General features: G+C 48.8%; 1 protein-coding gene across 13 annotated transcripts in view; it reads left to right on the top strand.

The window, feature by feature from the left end:
• The window catches only part of PKNOX2 (PBX/knotted 1 homeobox 2), a 753,686-nt gene that overhangs the window by 439,556 nt on the left and 291,830 nt on the right, over positions 1 to 22,300 (top strand). For all 13 annotated transcript variants that reach the window (XM_048827274.2, XM_048827271.2, XM_048827275.2 and 10 more), the window contains one exon: positions 14,444 to 14,583. In XM_048827274.2, coding sequence (XP_048683231.1) covers positions 14,444 to 14,583 — 140 coding nt within the window. The remainder of the gene's footprint in view (positions 1 to 14,443; positions 14,584 to 22,300) is intronic.

Here is a 22,300-nt window from a genome sequence, read left to right as displayed (position 1 = left end):
TTCGCTGGACTCTCTCCAGTTTTTCCACATCCTTCTTGTAGTGTGGGGCCCAAAACTGGACACAGTACTCCAGATGAGGCCTCACCAATGTTGAATAGAGAGGAACGATCATGTCCCTTGATCTGCTGGCAAGGCCCCTACTTATACACCCCAAAAAGCCATTGGCCTTCTTGGCAACAAGGGCACACTGCTGACTCATATCCAGCTTCTCATCCACTGTCACCCCTAGGTCCTTTTCTGCAGAACTGCTGCCAAGCCATTTGGCCCCTAGTCTGTAGCGGTGCATGGGATTCTTCCATCCTAAGTGCAGGACTCTGTACTTGTCCTTGTTGAACCTCATCAGATTTCTTTTGGCCCAATCCTCCCATTTGTCTAGGTCCCTCTGTATCCTATCCCTACCCTCCAGCGTATCTACCACTCCTCCCAGTTTAGTGTCGTCTGCAAACTTGCTGAGGGTGCAATCCACACCATCCTCCAGATCATTTATGAAGATATTGAACAAAACCAGCCCGAGGACCGACCCTTGGGGCACTCCGCTAGATACCGGCTGCCAACTAGACATGGAGCCATTGATCACTACCCGTTGAGCCCGACAATCTAGCCAACTTTCTACCCACCTTGTAGTGCATACATCCAGCCCATACTTCTTTAACTTGCTGATAAGAATACTGTGGGAGACCGTGTCAAAAGCTTTGCTAAAGTCAAGGAATAACACGTCCACTGCTTTCCCTTCATCCACAGAACCAGTTATCTCATCATAGAAGAGAATTAGATTAGTCAGGCATGACTTGCCCTTTGTGAATCCATGCTCACTGTTCCTGATCACTTTCCTCTTGTCTAAGTGCTTCAGAATTGATTCTTTGAGGACATGCTCCATGATTTTTCCGGGGACTGAGGTGAGGCTGACTGGCCTGTAGTTCCCAGGATCCTCCTTCTTCCCTTTTTTAAAGATGGGCACTACATTAGCCTTTTTCCAGTCGTCCGGGACTTCCCCAGATCTCCATGAGTTTTCAAAGGTAATGGCCAATGGCTCTGCAATCACATCTGCCAATTTCTTTAGCACTCTCAGATGCAGCGCATCCGGCCCCATGGACTTGTGCACGTCCAGCTTTTCTAAATAGTCCCGAACCACTTCTTTCTTCACAGAGGGCTGGCCACCTCCTCCCCATGCTGTGCTGCCCAGTGCAGTAGTCTGGGAGCTGACCTTGTTCGTGAAGACAAAGGCAAAAAAAGCATTGAGTACATTAGCTTTTTCCACATCCTCTGTCACTAGGTTGCCTCCCTCATTCATTAAGGGGCCCACACTTTCCTTGGCTTTCTTCTTGTTGCCAACATACCTGAAGAAACCCTTCTTGTTACTCTTAACATCTCTTGCTAGCTGCAACTCCAGGTGTTATTTAGCCTTCCTGATTTCACTCCTACGTGCCCGAGCAATATTTTTGTACTCATCCCTGGTCATTTGTCCAATCTTCCACTTCTTGTAAGCTTCTTTTTTGTGTTTAAGATCCGCAAGGATTTCACTGTTAAGCCAAGCTGGTCGCCTGCCATATTTACTATTCTTTCTACACATTGGGATGGTTTGTCTCTGTAACCACAATAAGGATTCTTTAAAATACAGCCAGCTCTCCTGGACTCCTTTCCTCCTTATGTTATTCTCCCAGAGGATCCTGCCCATCAGTACCCTGAGGGAGTCAAAGTCTGCTTTTCTGAAGTCCAGGGTCCGTATTCTGCTGCTTTCCTTTCTTCCTTGTGTCAGGATCCTGAACTCGACCATCTCATGGTCACTGCCTCCCAGGTTCCCATCCACTTTTGCTTCCCCTACTAATTCTTCCCGAGAAATGCCGCATTTGTGAGATCTTTCAGCCATGAACTCAGAAGAAGCAGGATATCTGTCTCTGAACTCTCCTAATGGAGTCAGCCCTTTGTCTGGCATCCGAGTCCTCCCACCAAGAATCAGCAAGTACCTCGGCATTGGTGTGTAGTGCATCCCCGGCACCGGGCTCCACCCAGCACCAATCAACATCTCTGGTGCCTAAGGAGAAGGCGCAGAAGCATGGCTCCCTGATACCAGACAAAAAGTCCCAAGGCTCTTTGGGCCAGGGACCTAGTTCAGCCCACCTGGCCACTCTGGAGTTGCAAGTGCACGCTTCTCCAGCTGGGGCTCTGAGCCCCTCAAAAGTTCTGTCATCGACTCAGGCAGGGGCAGCGAGTTATATAGGCCATGGTGCCTGGGCTCCTGCAATATTCAGGGCCCGGGGGCCCAGCTCCACCAATATCTGGGGCCGGGTCTCTCCCCTGGCCACACCTATCACCCCCGCGCACTTCCCCCGAGTGTCCCCCGACCCCAACTTGCTGCCCCCACGCGCCTCCCCCAGGCCCCAGAGCATCCCTGCCTCAAGGCAGTGGCTGCCCCCTGCAGCTCCACGCTGTGCTCCGCTCTGCTGGCTCCTGGTATCAACTGCCCTCCACCCACTAGTGCCAGGGCAGGCTGCCCCTGCTCCTGCCCTTCTGCCTCGGACCCTTCTCTTTTCTGGCGGGACCCTCCATCAGCACAGGCTCTCCCCCGCCCACAGTCACCGCTTCTGCCCCATGTTGGGCAAGGGGTAGCCCCACCCCCAGTGAGGCTACAGTGAGGCTACAGTGCAGTAGCAGGGGAGACAGTGCACATCTGATGGCGACCCCCACCAGCACCCACCACAGGAGAGGTGAGGGGGCTTCCTGGAGGGGAGGGGCCCATGAGGGGGCCCATGGAGCCATGGAGCCCGTGCAGTGACAGTGGTGCGAGGTGAGTGTGCTGCCAGGGGAGAGGGGGCCCTCTCCCGGAGCTCACTGCTGCGGTGGGGAGAAGGCTGGTGGGAATCCTCCTTTCTGGCCCCAGCCCCATTAGCAGCCTACCTGCACCCCAAAGTCCTCATCCCCAGCCAGAGCCCTCACCCATTTCACCCCAACCCTCTGCCCTAGCTCTGAGCCCCTCCCACACCCCAAACTCCTCATCCCCAGCCCCAAGACAGAGCCCTCATTCCCACACACCCTAATCCTCACCCTGAGCCCCTCCCAAACCCCAAACCTCTCATCCCAAGCCTCAAGACAGAGCCTTCATCCCCCCGCACCCTAACCCTCTGCCCTAGCCTTGAGTCCCTCCCACACCCCAAACCCTTCATCACAAGCCCCACCCCAGAGCCCTCACATTTTTACATTTTAAATTATTATATATATATATATATATATATATATAGGCTTACAAGGCAGGTGTGAGGGGTCAGGACTTGGACCTGTTCTGGGCATCACCAAAAATTATACAAACCTGCTGCCCCTGGACTCAGGGGAGTGGTATGTGATCCGAGCCACTGCTGTCACCAGCTCCTGCCCAGGCCTCCCTGGCACGGAGAGAGCAAAGGCCTCCACCAGCACTGTCAACACAGCAGGGGCAGCAGGATGTAGCAAAAGCTCCCCAAGAGGGCAAGCCAGATGCCATGACTCCTCGGGGTTAATGGAGTGTTGACAATCTTCTGAGACGAGACCGTGCTCCCCACCTCAGTGCCGCAAATCCCTGGAGTCACAGCCCAGATCCTCTGGGGCTCACCCCCAGTCTGCAGTTGCGGTCACCGCCATCCAGGCGCGGTTTGCCTAAAGATTGATGTCAGTCTCCCTTTTACTGGCACCACACATCCTCCTATCGGTCGGCCTCTTATCGAAGATCCCCATCACCTCCCATGTGGAAACGCTCCCCATCCAGGCTCCGGTCTCCCAGGTGCTGCTACCAATCGCCCCAGTACTGACGCCACTTATCCCTCTCCGGACACCGGTCTCTTAAGCAACCATTAGCAGACACACTCAGGAATCAACGGCTCCTCCATGATCACCGTAAAGGGACTCCTCCAGTACAGCGGGACGGGTTAGCCCCTCGCCCAGGTCTCACCAGCGTGATTGGGGCTCCAAGACCCCGTCAACTTTGGCACAGAAGTGGCATCAAGGCCAGTGGCCAAACCAGTGGCCTTATTCGGATACATGGGAAATGCCAGTCATGGCAATGTCCCTTTCCCAATGCTCTTCGGCTGCTACCTCAGAGCAACAGCAGGCAGCAATAGTATCATCAGCAACATTGGGCTCAGTGCATGCATATCACTCAGAGGTCAGGGTAGAGGAAGCTCATCCCTAAACTGGACCCAGACTAGGAGGAGTCTAGTCTGTAAAAGAAGCTTATTGGAACATCTCTGAGGGTGATATTTACCTTCATTTAGTTTCCTACTGTATTAGGCTTACACTTTTTTTAGGCGTGTTTTATTTTATTTTGCTTGGTAACTTACTCCGTTCTGTCTGTTATTATTTGGAACCACTTAAATCCTATTTTTTATATTTAATAAAATCACTTTTTACTTATTAATTAACCCAGAGAAAGTAATTAATTCCTGGGGGAGCAAACAGCTGTGCATATCTCTCTATCAGTGTTATAGAGGGCAAACAATTTATGAGTTTATCCTGTATAAGCTTTATACAGAGTAAAACAGATTTGGGATTTGGACCCCATTGGGAACTGGGTATTTGGGTGTTGGAGAAAGGAGTACTTCTTAAGCTGTTTTCAGTTAAGCCTGCAGCTTTTGGGAGACGTGGTTCAGACCTGGGTCTGTGTTTGTAGCAGGCTAGTGTGTCTGGCTCAACAAGGCAGGGTACTGAAGTCCCAAGCTGCCAAGGAAAATGGGCTCAGAGATAGTCCCAGCACATCAGGTGGCAATCCCAAGTGGGTCTCTGTGACCCAACCCATCACAGTGGTGTAGCTGAGCAGGATCTGTGCACACCTGATTGCTTTGAAACATTGGTAGTGGCTTTAAGTGAGTTTTGAGTGTGGTGACTGGAGAACAGACAAAGTGGTTATGGTTTGTTATTTTCTGTTTGTTTATTTCGGGTGAGGGAAATAAGCACAAGAAAGCAGGAAAATGACTACCAGTGAGCAGCTACAAAACTAGAGCTAGCCAGACTGGAAGCAGAAGAGAAGGCAAAGGACCGTGAGTTTCAATTGAGGCTCAAAGAATCAGAGGCAGCCGACTGCACACAGAAGGGCTATGCAAGCAGAGGCAGCCAGGGAGGAGACTGCAGCAGCCAGGGAGGAAGCTGCTCACAAAAGAGCCATGGAAACCCAGAGGTTAGCCCTGGAGTTAAAAGACCCAGATTGAGGCCCAGAAGCATAAATTGACTGTTATGGAGTGAAAGAGATAAAACCCTCCAACAGCTGGCTCCACTTCCCCAAAAATTCACCAATGGGGGCGACTATGTCCGCAGTATAATGAATCCAGTGATATTGCCGAATATTTCATCGCCTTTGAGAGACTGGGCACCCTCCATGCAATTCCTGATGATCAAAAAATGACTATGTTGATGGCAAAATTATCTAGAAGAGCTCTGGACATACTCAATATGTCTATTGATGATGCTTCAAACTATGGTAAATTTAAGGAACTGGTTTTAAAACAGTTTCAAATTACACTTGGAACCTACAGGGTTAAGTTCAGGACTCTTAAAAGGGGATCTGGATTGAGTAATGTGTTTTATGTAAATGAAATGAGAGATTAGGTAAGTGGGTGAGGGGAGAAGGCATTACAAGCTTTGAAGGAATATGTGATTTGGTTACTCAGGAACAATTCCTGATTTTGTGCAGTGATAATGTAAAGCAGTATTTGTGGGACAAAAAGATGAATGAAGTGGGTGAATTAGCTGGGTTTGCAGACTCTTACGAGCAGTCACACGCTGTAATTAAACATAAACCAGTGGCAGAGGGGTACAGGGTTGGTGGAAGCAGAATCACTGTTCTACCCCTGGGAAAAAGGAGGCGGGGCGTTCACCTCCCCATTCCCGTTACTTGTCCCAAATCTCTTGTACAAGCAGAGGAGCCCAACTGCTAGACACACTGGCCCACCCAGCCCTGTGCTGCCCCCCTGCCCAAGTCCCTGTCCCAGGGGGGTGGGAGAGTCTGCAGGGTATTCTCCCACCTCCATGCCCAGTGCCCTGCCCTTATGCCCAGCACCCCCTCACCCAGACACCTCCCCCACAGATCCCTATGCCCAATGCCCCTGGACTCCCTATGCCCAGCACCCCCCGCCCAGAGACCACTCCTGCTGACCTCTCACCACAACTGCACAGCACCCAGCACACCATATCCTGTGCCCAGCTCCTCCACCCACAGATCCCCTACTGTCCAGCACCCCCTTCTCAGTCCCAACATAACAGCTGTATGGCACTCCATATTCCTGAGGGAATTCTGCATCAAATTCTGTGCATAATATTTTAAAATTCTGCCATTTTTTTTACAATAAATAAATGTGGAAGCTCCACCATGGCAGTGGGGAGCACAGGCCACTGGCTGCATGGAGGTGGGAGATCACCCTGCAGCCTCCCCCACCCCCCGGGACAGGGACTTGGCAGTGAAGCTGAACCTGAACCTGACCCTGACGCAGCACAAGGGCCATGCCTGCCCCAGAAACACCCTGGGGCCCTGCCCCTTTTGCACCAGGCAACTTCTTAAGCAGTTTTCAGTTAAGCCTGAAGATTTTGGGGGGCATGGTTCAGATCTGGGTCTGTGTTTGTAGCAGGCTTGTGTGTCTAGCTCAACAAGGCAGGGTAAAGTCCCAAGCTGCCACAGAAAACAGGCTCTGAGGTAGTCCCAGCACATCAGAGGGCAGTCCCAAGGGGGTCTCTGTGACCCAACACGGCACACATATGCCAGCAGTCTGCTGGGAAGCCCGTCAGGCCACCCCCAGTGCCAAGATCTTGGCAGCCTTTCCAATGCAAGGAGAAGGGACACTAACTTCAGAAGATGCCGCCCTTCTTCATCCCACTCGCCTGAGCAATGTGGGCCTGCTCATTTTGAGGGTGTGCTTGAGAGCGACTCCCCAGTCAGTTCCCCAGATCCTTCCTGCCCTTTCCTGGACCATCTCCACATCCTTCCATTCAGCTTGGTTAAGGATAACCTCAGACCACTGCGTCCTGGATATAATATCTCAGGGCTGTACCCTGCAATTTATGGTTGCCCTTCCTCCCCTTCCCTCTTCAGGGACCCTTCTCATGAGGAACTCCTCATTCAGGATGTCAAAAAACTCCTGCACCTGCGGGCAGTGGAGGAGGTTTCTCGGAACATGCAAGGAAGAGGATTCTACTCCCGTTATTTCCTAATCCCAAAGGTCAAGCGGGGCCTAAGACGCATCCTGGATCTGCGTCGCCTCAACAAGTCTCTCAAGAAGTTGAATCTCTGCATGGTCTCCCTGGCCTCCATTATCACCTCCCTGGACCCAGGAGACTGGTATGCTGCTCTCGACTTGCAGCCACTTGACTGGGTAAACAAGCAAAGAGATAACTGAGGACCAAGACTGTGAAGTGTGAGAATAGGAAGCAATAGTGTTTCCAGACAGAGCCTGCTTGTGGGTGTGTGACAGGGTTGGGACTCACCACTGCAGCGCCTCCTGCTGTTCACTCTGGGAATTAGCTCAGTTCATGCTGAGCGCCCTCTGCTGGTGGTGTCCTGTCCATCTTTCATCCTAGATTGGTGTCTCAACCCATGTTGCTCCCAGCTTGCAGCATCATCTTCAGGACACTGCCCTCCAGCAATGCCCACTGCTCCAGTCTCACCCCCTTCCAGGGGTTTGGTGTTATCAGCAGTCCTTCTCTTTGCCCCAGCCACAATGGCCAACCACACCCCAACATTTAACCCCTTTTGGCAGGGTCTGGCGCAGTCTGTGATGGCCACTCCCAATGGCCAGGTGGAAGTGCAAGGGGATGGAGGGGACCCAGGCCCACCCTCTACTCTGGGTCCCGACTCAGGGACCCTTTGGCGGCAGCTTTCCTGCCTACCCTCTCTCTTTCTCTCTGCTCATCCATCTCTCTCCCTGGGCCATTTCCTCTTCAGCCCCTTTGCACCAGCTAGGGGCTTTTTCTCAGGGCCTGCAGCCTGGCAGGTACCAGGCAGGAGCTCCCTTCTGCTCCCCCAGCCTGCCCAGTGCTGTGCTGTCCCTGGTGCATACTGGGCAGGAGCTCCCTTCTGCTCCCGCTGCGCTGCGCCTGGTGCTACTCTCCTCACGCAAGAGAGGGACCTTCACCCTCTAAAGACCTGGGAGAGACTGCCTGCTCCCTTCCTGGGCAGCTTTTATATAGGGCCTAGCCTAGCTCTGATTGGCTGGTTGTAATACTGGTCCTGATTGGCTCTTTAACAGGCACTCCCTGATTGGCTGCTGCCTTGCGCAGTCGCTCTGGCCTGTTGTAGCCCAATCTGGCATGGTGGTGGGGCACCGCCGCGCCACAGGGTGAATACACTCCCCCCTTAGAAGGAGATGATGATAAAAGCAGCTATGTGAACTGCCTTAGACGAACAGTCTCACCTGCGGACACCTTGTGGGTGCCCAGGAATTCCCCATGCTGGAGCAGCGCCTGCTACGAGCCCTCAAGGAAAAGGCAGGAGGGTCCGGGACTGTCCGTAGCAGAAGAGGCATAAGCATTGATTCTTGCTTGGCTGCTGCAAAGCACTTGTTTAGTAATGCGTGAAGGCTGGGAGGCTTATTATATTTTGGCCGTAAAACTGGTTATACTTGTGCACCTGGCATGGCTTCACTGAGTGTATCCGAGCCCCCACTCCCTTCTCCCCCCGCTTTATCTTGGATAAAGGCCTGCATCCATTACTGTTATGAACTGGCAAAGGTACCCCTGCTGGCCATTGCGATGGCCTACTTTACTAGGGCGCAGGCGTCATCGGCAGCCTTCCTGGCACAGGTGCCGATCCAAGAGATCTGTGGAGCTGCTACCTGGTCCTCAGTCCACACTTCCGCATCTCATCACGTGCTCATCCAGTAAGCGTGGAATAATGCTGCCTTTGGCAGAGCAGTGCTGCAAGACCGTGAACTCTGAGCCCGCCTCCGAGGGCACGGCTTGTGAGTCACCTAGAATGGAATCGACATGAGCAAGTACTCAAAGAAAATGGTTACCTATCTTTCCTAACTGCTGTTCTTCAAGATGTGTTGTTCCTGCCCATTCCATTACCTGCCCTCCTGCCCGAGTTAGAATGATTGACTATCAGGGTTGGAAGGTCATCTAGTCCAACCCCCTGCTCAAAGCAGGACCAATCCCCAATTTTTGCCCCAGATCTCTAAATGGCCCCCTCAAGGATTGAACTCACAACCCTGGGTTTAGCAGGCTAATGCTCAAACCACTGAGCTATCCCTCCATCCCCAGAGTTGTTGGCATAGGGCCGACGGCATGGAGAGGCTAAGCCCAGGAGAAATGAAGCAAGCTCCACTTGCCGCAGACTTTATCAATCCTGGCCATGGCGGCGTTAACAGGCCACTACATCTTGAATGGTCTCTTAGAATATGTGTTAACTGTATATGATAAACAGTCTGTTCCACCTTTTATTTAGCTGTGACACTCTGAGTACCTTTCATGAACCTCAAGGAGAGCTCTGTGTAGCTTGAAAGCTTGTCTCTTTCCCCAACAAAAGCTGGCCCAATAAAAGATATTACCTCACCCACCTTGTTTCTTTAATCAGTCATTTCATTCTCTTCAGTACCTGGCTCTAAAGACAGACACAGCAGCAAACCATTGCCTTCCATCAGTCCTGCTTAGGTTATCAGAAACCTTCCTAAGTTGTTAGTGTATGGAAATGCCTGTGTTTGTGAGTCAATTTTTCCCTTGACCGCTAGCTTTTGGGAAACCAGGGTTTATATTTATAAAAAGGACTTTCTTTAGCGTGTGCTTACACACAGTGCTGCTCACAATTAAATGCAGTGTGCTGAATTCGCCCCCAAGAGCTTTGTAGATCTGTAACTTCACTGGCCAACCATCTCATCTTTCCCTGGAGTGAAATGCAGCAATTGTCTTTATTAGGGGTATGGAACAGCTTGTGTATGAGGAGAGCTTAATAAGACTGGGACTCTTCAGCCTGGAAAAGAGACAACTAAGGATGGATATGATCGAGGTCTATAAAATCATAACTGGTGTGGATAAAGTAAATAAGGAAGTGTTATTTATTCTTCATAACACAAGAACTAGGAGTCACCAAATGAAATTAATAGGCAGTAAGTTTAAAACAAACAAAAGGAAGTATTTTTTCACACAACGCACAGTCAACCTGTGGAACTCTTTACCAGAAGATGTTGTGAAGGCCAAGACTATAACGAGGTACAAAAAAGAACTAGATAAATTCATATAGAGGATAGGTCCATCAATGGCTATTAGCCAGGATGGGCAGGGATGGTGTCCCTAGCCTGTTTGCCAGAAGCTGGGAATGGGTGACAGCAGATGGATGTCTGGATGATTACCTGTTCTGTTCATTCCCTCTGGGGCACCTGTCATTGGCCACTGTTGGAAGACAGGATACTGGGCTAGATGGACCTTTGGTCTGACCCAGTCTGGCAGTGCTTATGTCCCTCTCGGCTGATGCCTCTTTGGAAACTGAAATGACCGTCTTTATGTATTCAAAATTACATAGCTCTTGCCCCCTCCCCTCCACTTGCACCCTGAATAGAAATGTGGTGAAGCAGAGAGATGTCTCCCCGCTCATGCTGACCCTTGACATTAACAGTAAGTATAGGGGACCATTTGCTGCAGAAACACAGATTATTGTCAAATTGCACTGGATCTGGAGCAATGCAAAATTTTGTGGTCTGCCATAATTTCTCCGGAATTCACCTCCATTTGTATAAAGAAATTGAAGTGCAATGAGTAAAAGGAAGAGACATTCAACAGAGGGAGGAAAATCAAATGAAGGCAAAGGTTCCCCCCCACCAAAATATGTTCAGGAGGAGAGCGGGATTGGAGCAGTTGGTTGGGAAGGGCTAAGGAATTCACACTGCTCTGGAATATTTGTATGGAAGTTAAAGTATATTTCTCTGATTCAGTTGGTAACAGCTGCTGAATTGGACTGTTGTTAATTTTCTGTGACCTTTGGATGAGATTTGAGAGCTGCAGCATTTCCTCTCCTTCAGCAGGGTTAAGGGTTACTGGTGGGTAGCCAGGTGATGACAACAGGAATTGGTGGGAATTATATTTGGAAAAATAAAAGTCTCCAGGACATTGTTAGAAATTCTAATAAGAAATGGCTTGTTCCACATTTCAATCCAGATGCCAATTCCTTGAGGTTTGTACTGTTAAATGTACTGACTTTACAGCTACTTGTTCCCAAAATACTAGTCTGGAAATTCAGTGGTTTGTCTGAATCCTGGTTTCTGGTGGAGAGAGAGGCAAATGGGTGGTACAGTGGGGAGGCACCAGATCTGTACACTTTTCCTAATGAAAAGAATGTCTTTGTGTTTTACTACAGGGTGAGGATTATCAGGAAATTCCCTGCCTGGTACCAGAGGCCTTGTTGCCAGCCCCACTGTATTTGAGTCTGTGATTGTCTTTGGAGCTTTAATGACAAAGGGGTGAACTGTGGCTTTGCCATGAGCTGGCAGCAAGGGGCAGTGTGTGGTCATCCTGCCCCTGGAGCAAACCAAGGGGCAGATTGTGGCTCAGAGGCACAGCCTTCTCTCTGGATGGGTCCCCACTTACTATAAAGGGGAAATACCCCCATTCCAGATCCAGACCTAGCAGGCCAGTGAATTGGGGTGGAGCCAAGTCTTTGACCACTCCCCACATAGCCCCATCCACTCTTCCCCACTTGTGCAAGGGAGTGCTGTCCTTCTCATGCTGCTACGTGCAATCCAGCGCAAGGGATTAAGGTTATGCACTCTTAATTCCTTGTGCAGCTGCATCACAAGAGGGGAGGGATAGCTCAGTGGTTTGAGCATTGGCCTGCTAAACCTAGGGTTGTGACTTCAGTCCTTGAGGGGGCCATTTAGGGATCTGGGCCAAAAACTGGGGATTGGTCCTGCTTTGAGTAGGGGGTTGGACTAGATGACCTCCTGATGAGGTCACTTCCAACCCTGATATTCTATGATCAGTTGGGCTACATCTAACCCAGATCAACCGTCATTTTTGAAATGTGACATTGCTTTGTGGTAATAAGTGTTTTGTGTTGGTACAGGGTGGGCAAGAGGAGCCTGACCGTTGCAAGTGAGAGCTCTTTGCCAGTAAGGGCAAAGTTTATAAGTCGGTTGCTATAGCTCCAGGGTGGGAAGAAGTGTGAGCAGATAGGCTCATGCAGCTTGAAAGATCTGATGTGGTCTTTTGCAATACATGTGTGCATCTGCAAATAAAAATAGCCTTCTTATGTTTTCTTTTTATTGTTCCAGGTCTTTGTTTGCTCCCCTTTCTCCAGGTTTGTCATTTCCCCTCCCCCTCTGCTAGTCCCTGACTTTTCATTTTCTTTTTTCCCTTTTGGCACGGGATGGGATGCAATGGAAGAAATGATTTTCACCCCAGTTTTGGCCAGCTCTGGGCTGCAGCACTCACTTACCAGAGCTGGGCTTTCAAAAGCGCTGTGTGGCTCTGACTTACTGAGAAAGCTAGGTAGCCGGGCCCCACACATTGCCTGAATGCTGACTCACAGGGGAGCCTTTGCGTTGGCCTCCTCTGTTCTAAGAGACATGTAGCCTGGTGTTTGGTGCAGTTCAGCCAAGGCATTAAAATCAGTGTGTGGTTCCATCCTCACTCCGACTGCTGGCCTGCACCTGGTGTCATTATTTACTCTGCTGCACAGTGGTCAGAAATAGCCCAGCTTTGATGACCTGCCAGTCACATTGTAAAGTTCACCTGATAGGGGTTTTTGGAGAGGGGGCTGAGGGTGCCCTGACTAGAACAATGCAGGGTGGAATAGAGCTTTTGTTGCAGGTAGCTGACTGGCAGAGCGCCTGTCTAAATGATTCATTCCATGCTCTTGGGCTTGCTGTGTTAGGGTGTCTAAACTCTTGGAGATGTGTTGCTTTTTATTATTTACATCAAAATAAATGAACCAATAGGTACTCAGAATAGTAGAGATTAACACAGACTTCGCATGGCTGTAAATGATGATACAAGATGCAAGGCAATGGTGGAACAGGTCTGTTATTCCTGAATTTCCTGCTGTTTTTCATGTCAGACATTTCCTGTCCTAAAAAGACTTAGGCTGGAATCTCAATAAATTCTCGTTGTGGGGAATAGGACTAAACAGTTTGGCATCTGTCTTTTCTAATGGTTCTGGCATCCTCCAATTATGTGCTACCCCATGGAATAGCTTCCAAGAAACATATTGACACAGACACACACACACAAAAACACCACAAGGCAATCAAGCACACCAGCACAACCCTCCAAAAATCACACAGGCACCAGTGAAATCAGCAAAATCACAGACAAAAAACATATGGTACATGATAACTAGGGCTCTACCAAATTTATGGCCATGAAAAACCCATCATGGACCATGATTTGTGGTGTTTTGTTTGCTTTTACCCTATACTATACAGATTTCACAGGGGAGACCAGCATTTCTCAAATTGGGGGTCCTGCACAAAAGGGAATTGAGGGGGTTCACAAGGTTATTTTAGGGGGGGCATAGTATTTCCACCCTTGCTTTTGCACTGCCTTCAGAGCTGGGCGGGCAGAGAGCGCTGGCTGTTGACCAGGCGGCCCAGCTCTGAAGGCAGCGCCCTGCCAGCAGCAGACCAGAAGTAAGGGTGGCAATACCACACTGTGCCCTCCTTACTTCTGCGCTGCTGCCTTCAGAGCTGGGCGGCCGGAGAGCGGCAGCTGCTGACTGGGTGCCCAGCTCTGCCGCCAGCAGCACCGAAGGGTGACAACACCACACCAGGCCATCCTGACTTCTGCGCTGCAGCTGGCGGGGCTCTGCCTGCAGAGCTGGGCTCCCGGCCAGCAGCTGCCGCTCGCCAGCCGCCCAGCTCTGAAGACAGCACTGCCGCCAGCAGCAGCGCAGAAGTCAGGGTAGCAGAACCGCAACCCTCCTACAATAACCTTGCAACCCCCCCCCCCCCCCCCCCCACACACACACACAACTCCTTTTTGGGTCAGGGCCCCTACAATTACAGCACTGTGAAATTTCCGATTTAAATAGCTGAAATAATGAAATGTATGATTTTTAAAATCCTATGACTGTTAAATTGATCAAAATGGATCGCGAATTTGGTAGGGCCCGAATGATAACTCTGTAGAGAAAGGAGACAAATATACCCCTAAATTCAGAAAAACTCACACACATGCAAACATGGACTTGCTTGCACAGAGAGACGCACATACACAGAGGCAGGAACACACACAATGCACACACGTGAACGCACAGACACACACACAGGGACACAGACAAAACATAAGACAGAGACACACCCAGAGACAAGTGAGCAGGACCCAGTGGCACATAAACACAGAGCTGCAACCACACACGTACAAGCACCTCGATGGTCACATGCATATGAGGCAATATTGATATTGCACACACGCACAGTCACGAACAGAGAAGTGCCCCCCTCTCTCTCACTTACACACAGATCTGCTTTGTTATAAACCCCAGTGCTTTCTTGTCTTGTTTTAACAGATGACTGCCACCGCGCAACAGCCGGCTAAGGCACAGCCAGGGCACATCACAACACCCTCGGGAGCAGCCAATACCCCAGTCCCCAGCACTCCTATTGACCCTCAGGCACAGCTGGAGGCTGACAAGCGAGCTGTCTACAGGTACAGAGAAACTACTGCCAGGCTGCTCTTTAATGTTCCTTCCCATCACTGGAGTGGCATGTTGAGCTATTACTGCAATCTGGCCTGGGGCTAACATGTCAGCAGGAGTCTGCAGAGAGGCATTTGCTTAGGCGTCCTTGTCAATAGATTTTTCAGGAGGCAGCTTTCAGTTCACGTTAAACTAGGTGAGACCCATGTTCCCGAAGAAAGAGCTCCTCTCTCTTTGTTAGAGACCTTAAAGGTACCCACACACCATTGTGCGGAACAATATGCGGGAGAAAGTGACCCCAGTGCACCTGGGATGCTAGAGATCAGAAACAATTAATATGTGATGGGAAATATTAGGATGAAATGCTCAGTGGATACTGGGGAGTTCTGAATTTCTTCTGTTACTTTCCCTTCCTAATTTGTTTGGCTTCTCACCTGGTACATCACTGGTTTAAAGTACCATGGGATTCAGTTATCATTGCTTTTTTAAAGGCAACTGTCCGGATACTGGGATACTATCTGATGTCTGTTTGGTTGCCTCTGTGACTTAAGTGGTCAGCCAGACCTGCCCTCACGGTGGGCTCACCCTACTGTCCAAGCCCCACCTGGGCGGTGGGCTCACACTAGCAGTAATCACCAAATCTCAGGGCAGAGAGCTAGCCCACATGATAAACCATGTAATCATCCACAGCAGGGGGCTCATCCTCTCCTTAACCCCTCAGCCATCACAACAGGGTGGCCTTTGCATTGACCTGTGGGTGTAATTTCCCATCCCTGGCCTCATGTGTAGACAGAAGAGGATGAGCAGAACATTTGCTCTTTAGAACTATAAATTGTCTGTATTGTTAACTGCTAAACACAGATGAGAAAACAGGAGTGCCGCTGAGCAGCGATCCCTGCATTGATACTGTAGGCTCAAGGGGACCTGGGAATTCCTGCTTCTTCATCTGGCACTTTACACCTGGCTTTATTTCCTCTTTGATCCAAGGGAAAGATTCTGCCAGTTCAGCCTTCAGTGCGTCTGGCCCCCTACTCAACTGGCTGGCATACTGGGGTGCTTCTTGGTGAAAAGATTGAGAGCTGGATTCTGCCCTGCTTGGTCCCTGAGTCAGTCATTTATCTCTGTGAAAAGTAGGTGACTATCAGACCAGAATGGCAGCATTCTGTCCCCGCTTTGCTCAGGTGTATGGAAGGGCAACCGAGGCCTGGAAACTGAGGAACGTTTCTGGTGAAAAGAAAAGGAGTACTTGTGGCACTTTAGAGACTAACCAATTTATTTGAGCATGAGCTTTCGTGGGTTAGAACCCACTTCATCAGATGCATGGAGTGAAAATACAGGAGCAGGTATAAATACATGAAAGGGGGTTGCTTTACCAAGTGTGAGGTCAGTCTAACGAGATAATATTTTAAGATGTGGTCTGCGTCACTATGTAGATGTGCAATATAACAGATGTGCAAGCTGATATGAGTTATAGTACATTTTGCTCACTTACATAAACTCATATCAGCCTGCACATCTGTTATTTAACTTGCTACATAGTGACGCAGACCACATCTTAAAATATTATCTCGTTAGACTGACCTCACACTTGGTAAAGCAACCCCCTTTCATGTATTTATACCTGCTCCTGTATTTTCACTCCATGCATCTGATGAAGTGGGTTCTAACCCACGAAAGCTCATGCTCAAATAAACTGGTTAGTCTCTAAGGTGCCACAAGTACTCCTTTTCTTTTTGCGAATACAGGCTAACACGGCTGTTACTCTGGTTTCTGGTGAAGTGTCTGTAGCTGTGTAAAAGCTCAAGTGCGGTCTTTTTGTGGGCATTGAAGTAGACTAAGCAGCTAGGCAAAGTGTGTGTCATCTCACCCTCTAGTGACTGGTGAGCATAGAGAACAATAGCCTACTACTGCTACCAGCTAATGACATTAGTTCTTCAATTCAGGTGGTTGAAGTCAGTAGTGTGGCTCTGAATGTTCTGGGTTCAAACCCTGCTGGTGGTCCATACCGGGCATCTATGGTTTCACATGATGGGATTCCTTTCTTTTACTAGTTTTTTTTCCTTGTATTCCCTTGTGTGTACACATTATGATGCTATCTTCAGTTATATGGTGCTCTGCCACTGTATGTTATGTTAACTGATGATGACACCATTGAAGTATTTGGCTCTCGGGTGTCGAACTTGCTCCCTGTGAAGTCTGCCTTACTTCCTCTGACCCTGAATCTTAAAAAGCACCTAGTCAGTTTTTCCTCAAAGGAGTTAGAGATTGTCCCGTGTTAGTTTCCTTTCATTACTGCATTGCTATCCTTTGTATTAGACTCTTGTCATAAGGCAGCCCCACCTGGAGTGCCCTCCTGCAGCAGGTCACAGCATGCCAGGTACACCTGCCTCACTTCTGCCTTTCAGAAATCCCCCAGACTCCACCACAGGCTCCCTTGCCTCAGTAGTACCACTCCTTGGGCCTGGTTTATTACAAAAACATCATGCAAATACTCCGACACCAAGAGTCCCAAACATAGGCCTAAAACCCTGCTCTGCATAACAGGAACACCTCACCAGCCTCTCTGCTGGGCACGCCCCCTCACCAGCCTCTCTGCTGGGCATGCCCCCTCACCAGCCTCTCTGCTGGGCACGCCCCCTCACCAGACACCGGTGTCACCCACCACACCTGTGCTCTTGAGCCCCCTACCAAGGGCAGGCAGAGGGTCTGCCAGGGCTCCCCACAGCAGCCTGGATGGCTGTTACCCTGGCCAGGCTCTGGCTTGCAGCCTGGCCAGGGGGTAAGGCCTTGGAGCAAAAAGGAGGGGTGGGCCCACAGAGGGGGCAGGGCCTCATGGCCCTCCTACTTTCATGAGGATCCAGCACCCCTGGAACACTTCTGCTTCTCTGCCTGTCCCTCTGGCAGCTCTCCACTACCCTTCCTAACTCAGCAGGTCACAGCCTTCCTGACCATTTATAGGCCCTAGATGCTGCCCCGCCCTCTTAATTGGCAGAATGGGAGCATCTGCTCTGGCCCAGGGGAGCTCGACCTACTTCATTTACAGAGGCCAGGCACCCTGGGACAAACCCCTTGGGAGTTTTGCTTTGCAAGTTTCCAGATATTGTTAATTACATTTCTAGGGTGTTTTTATTTATGTGCATTAACTAGTTCAGTCCCTGAGAGCCTCAGTAGCAGTGGAGCGTGAAACGGGTTGAATCACAGAAACCCCCTTGGGGCTGCCAACTAATGTGCCAAGACTACTTCTGCACCTGCTTTCCCTGCCAGCTTGGGACTCCAGAGTCCTGCCCGGCTATGCCAGACACGCTTGCTGGCCACAAACACAGACCCAGGTCTGAGCCACGTCCCAAAAACTGCAAGCTTAACTGAGAGCAGCTTAAGAAGTGTTCATGTCTTTAACACTCAGATGCACAACTCCCAGTGGGGTCCAAACCCCAAATACATCCGTTTTACCCTGTATAGAGCTCACACATGGTAAACTCATGAATTGTTCACCCTCTGTAACACTGCTAGAGAGATATGCACAGCTCTTTGCCCCCCCCCACCCCCAGGTATTAATACGTACTCTGGGTTAAATAATAAATAAAAAAGTGATTTTATTAAATACAGAAAGCAGGATTTAAGTGGTTCCAAGTAGTAACATACAGAACAAAGTGGATTACCAAGCAAAATAAAATAAAACATGCAAGTCTATGCCTAATAGAGTAAGAAAATTGAATACAGATAAAACCTCACCCTCAGAGTGTTCCAGTAAGCTTCTGTCAGGGTTCCCTCCCAACTCTGAACTCTAGGGTACAGATACATAGATACATAGATATTAAGGTCAGAAGGGACCATTATGATCATCTAGTCTGACCTCCTGCACAACGCAGGCCACAGAACCTCACTCACCCACTCCTGCAGTAAACCTCTCACCTATGAAGTCCTCAAATCATGGTTTAAAGACTTCAAGGAGCAGAGAATCCTCCAGCAAGTGACCCGTGCCCCATGCTACAGAGGAAGGCGAAAAAACTCCATCTGCCCTGGAGGAAAATTCCTTCCCGACCCCAAATATGGCGATCAGCTGAACCCTGAGCTTATCATAGAATCATAGAATATCAGGGTTGGAAGGGACCCCTGAAGGTCATCTAGTCCAACCCCCTGCTCGAAGCAGGACCAATTCCCAGTTAAATCATCCCAGCCAGGGCTTTGTCAAGCCTGACCTTAAAAACCTCTAAGGAAGGAGATTCTACCACCTCCCTAGGTAACGCATTCCAGTGTTTCACCACCTTCTTAGTGAAAAAGTTTTTCCTAATATCCAATCTAAACCTCCCCCACTGCAACTTGAGACCATTACTCCTCGTTCTGTCATCTGCTACCATTGAGAACAGTCTAGAGCCATCCTCTTTGGAACCCCCTTTCAGGTAGTTGAAAGCAGCTATCAAATCCCCCCTCATTCTTCTCTTCTGCAGGCTAAACAATCCCAGCTCCCTCAGCCTCTCCTCATAAGTCATGTGTTCTAGACCCCTAATCATTTTTGTTGCCCTTCGCTGGACTCTCTCCAATTTATCCACATCCTTCTTGTAGTGTGGGGCCCAAAACTGGACACAGTACTCCAGATGAGGCCTCACCAATGTTGAATAGAGGGGAACGATCACGTCCCTCGATCTGCTCGCTATGCCCCTACTTATATATCCCAAAATGCCATTGGCCTTCTTGGCAACAAGGGCACACTGCTGACTCATATCCAGCTTCTCGTCCACTGTCACCCCTAGGTCCTTTTCCGCAGAACTGCTGCCTAGCCATTCGGTCCCTAGTCTGTAGCGGTGCATTGGATTCTTCCATCCTAAGTGCAGGACCCTTATTGAACCTCATCAGATTTCTTTTGGCCCAATCCTCCAATTTGTCTAGGTCCTTCTGTATCCTATCCCTCCCCTCCAGCGTATTATGGGCAAGATTCACCAGCCAGATACCCAGGAAAGAATTCTCTGTTGTAACTCAGATCCCACCCCAACTAACATTCCATCACAGGCCATTGGCCTATTTACCATGAATATGTAAAGATCAATTAATTGCCAAAATCATGTTATCCCATCGTACCATCTCCTCCATAAACTTATCAAATTTAATCTTAAAGCCAGATAGGTCATTTGCCCCCACTGCTTCCCTTGGAAGGCTATTCGAAAATTTCACTCCTCTGATGGTTAGAAACCTTCGTCCCTAGATGTGGAGACCCGCGTGAAAGACCCCCTAAGCTTATCTTTACCAGCTTAAGTGAAAAACTTCCCCAAGGCACAAATTGTTCCTTGTCCTTGGAATGGTATCGCTGCCACCACCAAGTGAGTTAGACAAAGGTTTAGGAAAAGGACCACTTGGAGTTCCTGTTTCCCCAAAATATCCCCCCAAGACCCTTCACACCCTTTCCTGGGGAGGCTTGAGAGTAAACAAGGTGAGCACAGACCAGCCCCTTGGGTTTTTAGGACACTAAAAACCAATCAGGTTCTTAAAAGCAGAACTTTATTATAAAGAAAAAGTAAAAGAAGCACCTCTGTAAAATCAGGATGGAAGGTAATTTTACAGGGTAATCAGATTCAAAACACAGAGGATTCCCCTCTAGGTAAAACTTTAAAGTTACAAAAAAACCCAGAAATAAACCTCCCTCTTAGCCTAGGGAAAATTCACAAGCTAAAACAAAAGATAATCTAACGCATTTCCTTCCTATTACTTACAATGTGTAATCTTAAATGCTTAGTTCAGGTATGGCTTAGGAGATGTATTTTCCCTGCCCTGGTTCCTCACTGTCCCGGAAAGAAAACAAAGAAACACAAAACAAAAACCTTCCCCCACAGATTTGAAGGTATCTTCTCCCCTTACTGGTCCTTTTGGTCAGGTGCCAACCAGGTTATCTGAGCTTCTTAACCCTTTACAGGCAAAGGAGGGATTTTATGCTACCCTTAGCTGTATGTTTATGACATTCCTTTTACAGACTAGTCTCCTTCTAGTCTGGGTCCAGCAATCACTCACACCCCCTGTGGCTAGTGTCATTTGTTCCAGTTTCTTTCAGGTATCCTTTGGGGTGGAGAGGCTATCTCTTGAGCCAGCTAAAGACAAAATGGAGGGGTCTCCCCAGGATTTAAATAGACTTTTTCTTGTGGGTGGACACCCCTCCCTACCCCTGTGTAGAATCCCAGCTACAAGATGGAGTTTTGGAGTCACGTGGGCAAGTCACATGTCCATGCATGACTCAAAACTTACAGATAGCAGCCATGGTTCACATGCTACCTTGAACATCCTCAAGTAAAGTTCTTATGTGGATTGGAGCCTTCCAAGATCCACTGTTCGTTAAGTGTTTCTTGATTGGGCACTTAATTTGCACATTCCTTTCTCAAGAAGCTGACCAAATGCTTTACTAAGGCTACTTAAAGATCAAGCAAGTACACAGCCAATATTAATAACTTCGAATACAAAAATGATACAAATTGGATGAACAGATTCAGTAGATCATAACCTTTACAGAGATCTGTTACATGGCATATGTAGCATAAAACAGATTCCAGTTATGTCATATATACATTCATAAGCATATTTCTATAAAACCTTATGGGGTGCACCGTCACAGAGGGTACTTCAGAAAGAAGTTGTTGTTGTTGTTATTCCCCATCCCTCACTTATGTGATGGGTGTCTTTGATCTTCCCCGGTCATGACCCTGTCTTGTTTCATTTATACTGACCTTTTTATTCTGCCATGTGCCGCTTGAGCAGAGTGCAGGTGCACTGGACAAAAGGAGAAGAAATGGTCATTGTCAGTTAAAAAACACGAAAACAACAACAACCCCTGAGCAATTCCCCTCTCAGTCTTTTCAGAAGCAGCAGGGCAAGAGAGATGCCAGTTCTCTCCCCTTTCTGGAAACCCTAGTACAGAGGGAGAGATTCAGCTTGCATCAGTAAACATGTCCTGCTGCACAAGCACAAACCTACATGCATTTGTTTGAAGGCCACAGTCAGCCTGGGGCGCTTAGACTTTGGGGACTTTGTTTTGACGTTTCCAGATTGCTGACAGCATATTGCAGGCTCCACTTCTCTCTTTCACTCTCATCTGAGATCAATCTCTTTATTATTTCACCTTTGGGGTTTGTAACTTACTGCTTAATGTTTTTTAACAACACTGTGAGCAGGATTAATAATTTTAATCAGTGTTAGCAAGCTGCTAACAGCAGCATTTCTCTCAAATACATTGGAGATGTACTGGGGGGGGGGTTACAAATTAGGGATTTACCAATGTATTTCCAAGGAATTGTCGAATGCTAAGAAGAGGCACTTTCTATATATTTTATATTAATTGTCATTTTTTTTTACCCCCACATGTTCCAATGTTGGCTGGACACGATGGCAATGCAAAGTGGAGGTCACTGCATGCATCCTAATGAAACCAGTGGGAGTAGGTACCAAGGACATAGGGAAAGGTAGGAGAGAGATCCTGGAGGCCATACTTAAGCTGCTAGGTAAGAGATTAAAGTCCAGGACATCCATGGTAGAATTCTCTGAATTCTTCCAGTTCCATGTGCAGGGCCAGTTAGACAGGCAGAACTGCAGGGTCTCATTGTGTGGATGAGACAATGGCATTGGGAGGCGGGATTTAGGTTTATTAGGAACTGGGGAACCTTTTGGGAAAGGGAGAACCTATACAGGAAAGATGGGCACCATTTAAACCAAAATGGAACCAGATTGCTAGCGTGTAAAATTAAAAATGAA

The sequence above is a fragment of the Caretta caretta genome, chromosome 22 (genome assembly GCF_965140235.1).
Source record: "Caretta caretta isolate rCarCar2 chromosome 22, rCarCar1.hap1, whole genome shotgun sequence".
Taxonomy (NCBI): domain Eukaryota; kingdom Metazoa; phylum Chordata; order Testudines; family Cheloniidae; genus Caretta; species Caretta caretta.
This window is presented reverse-complemented; position numbering and strand designations above follow the sequence as displayed.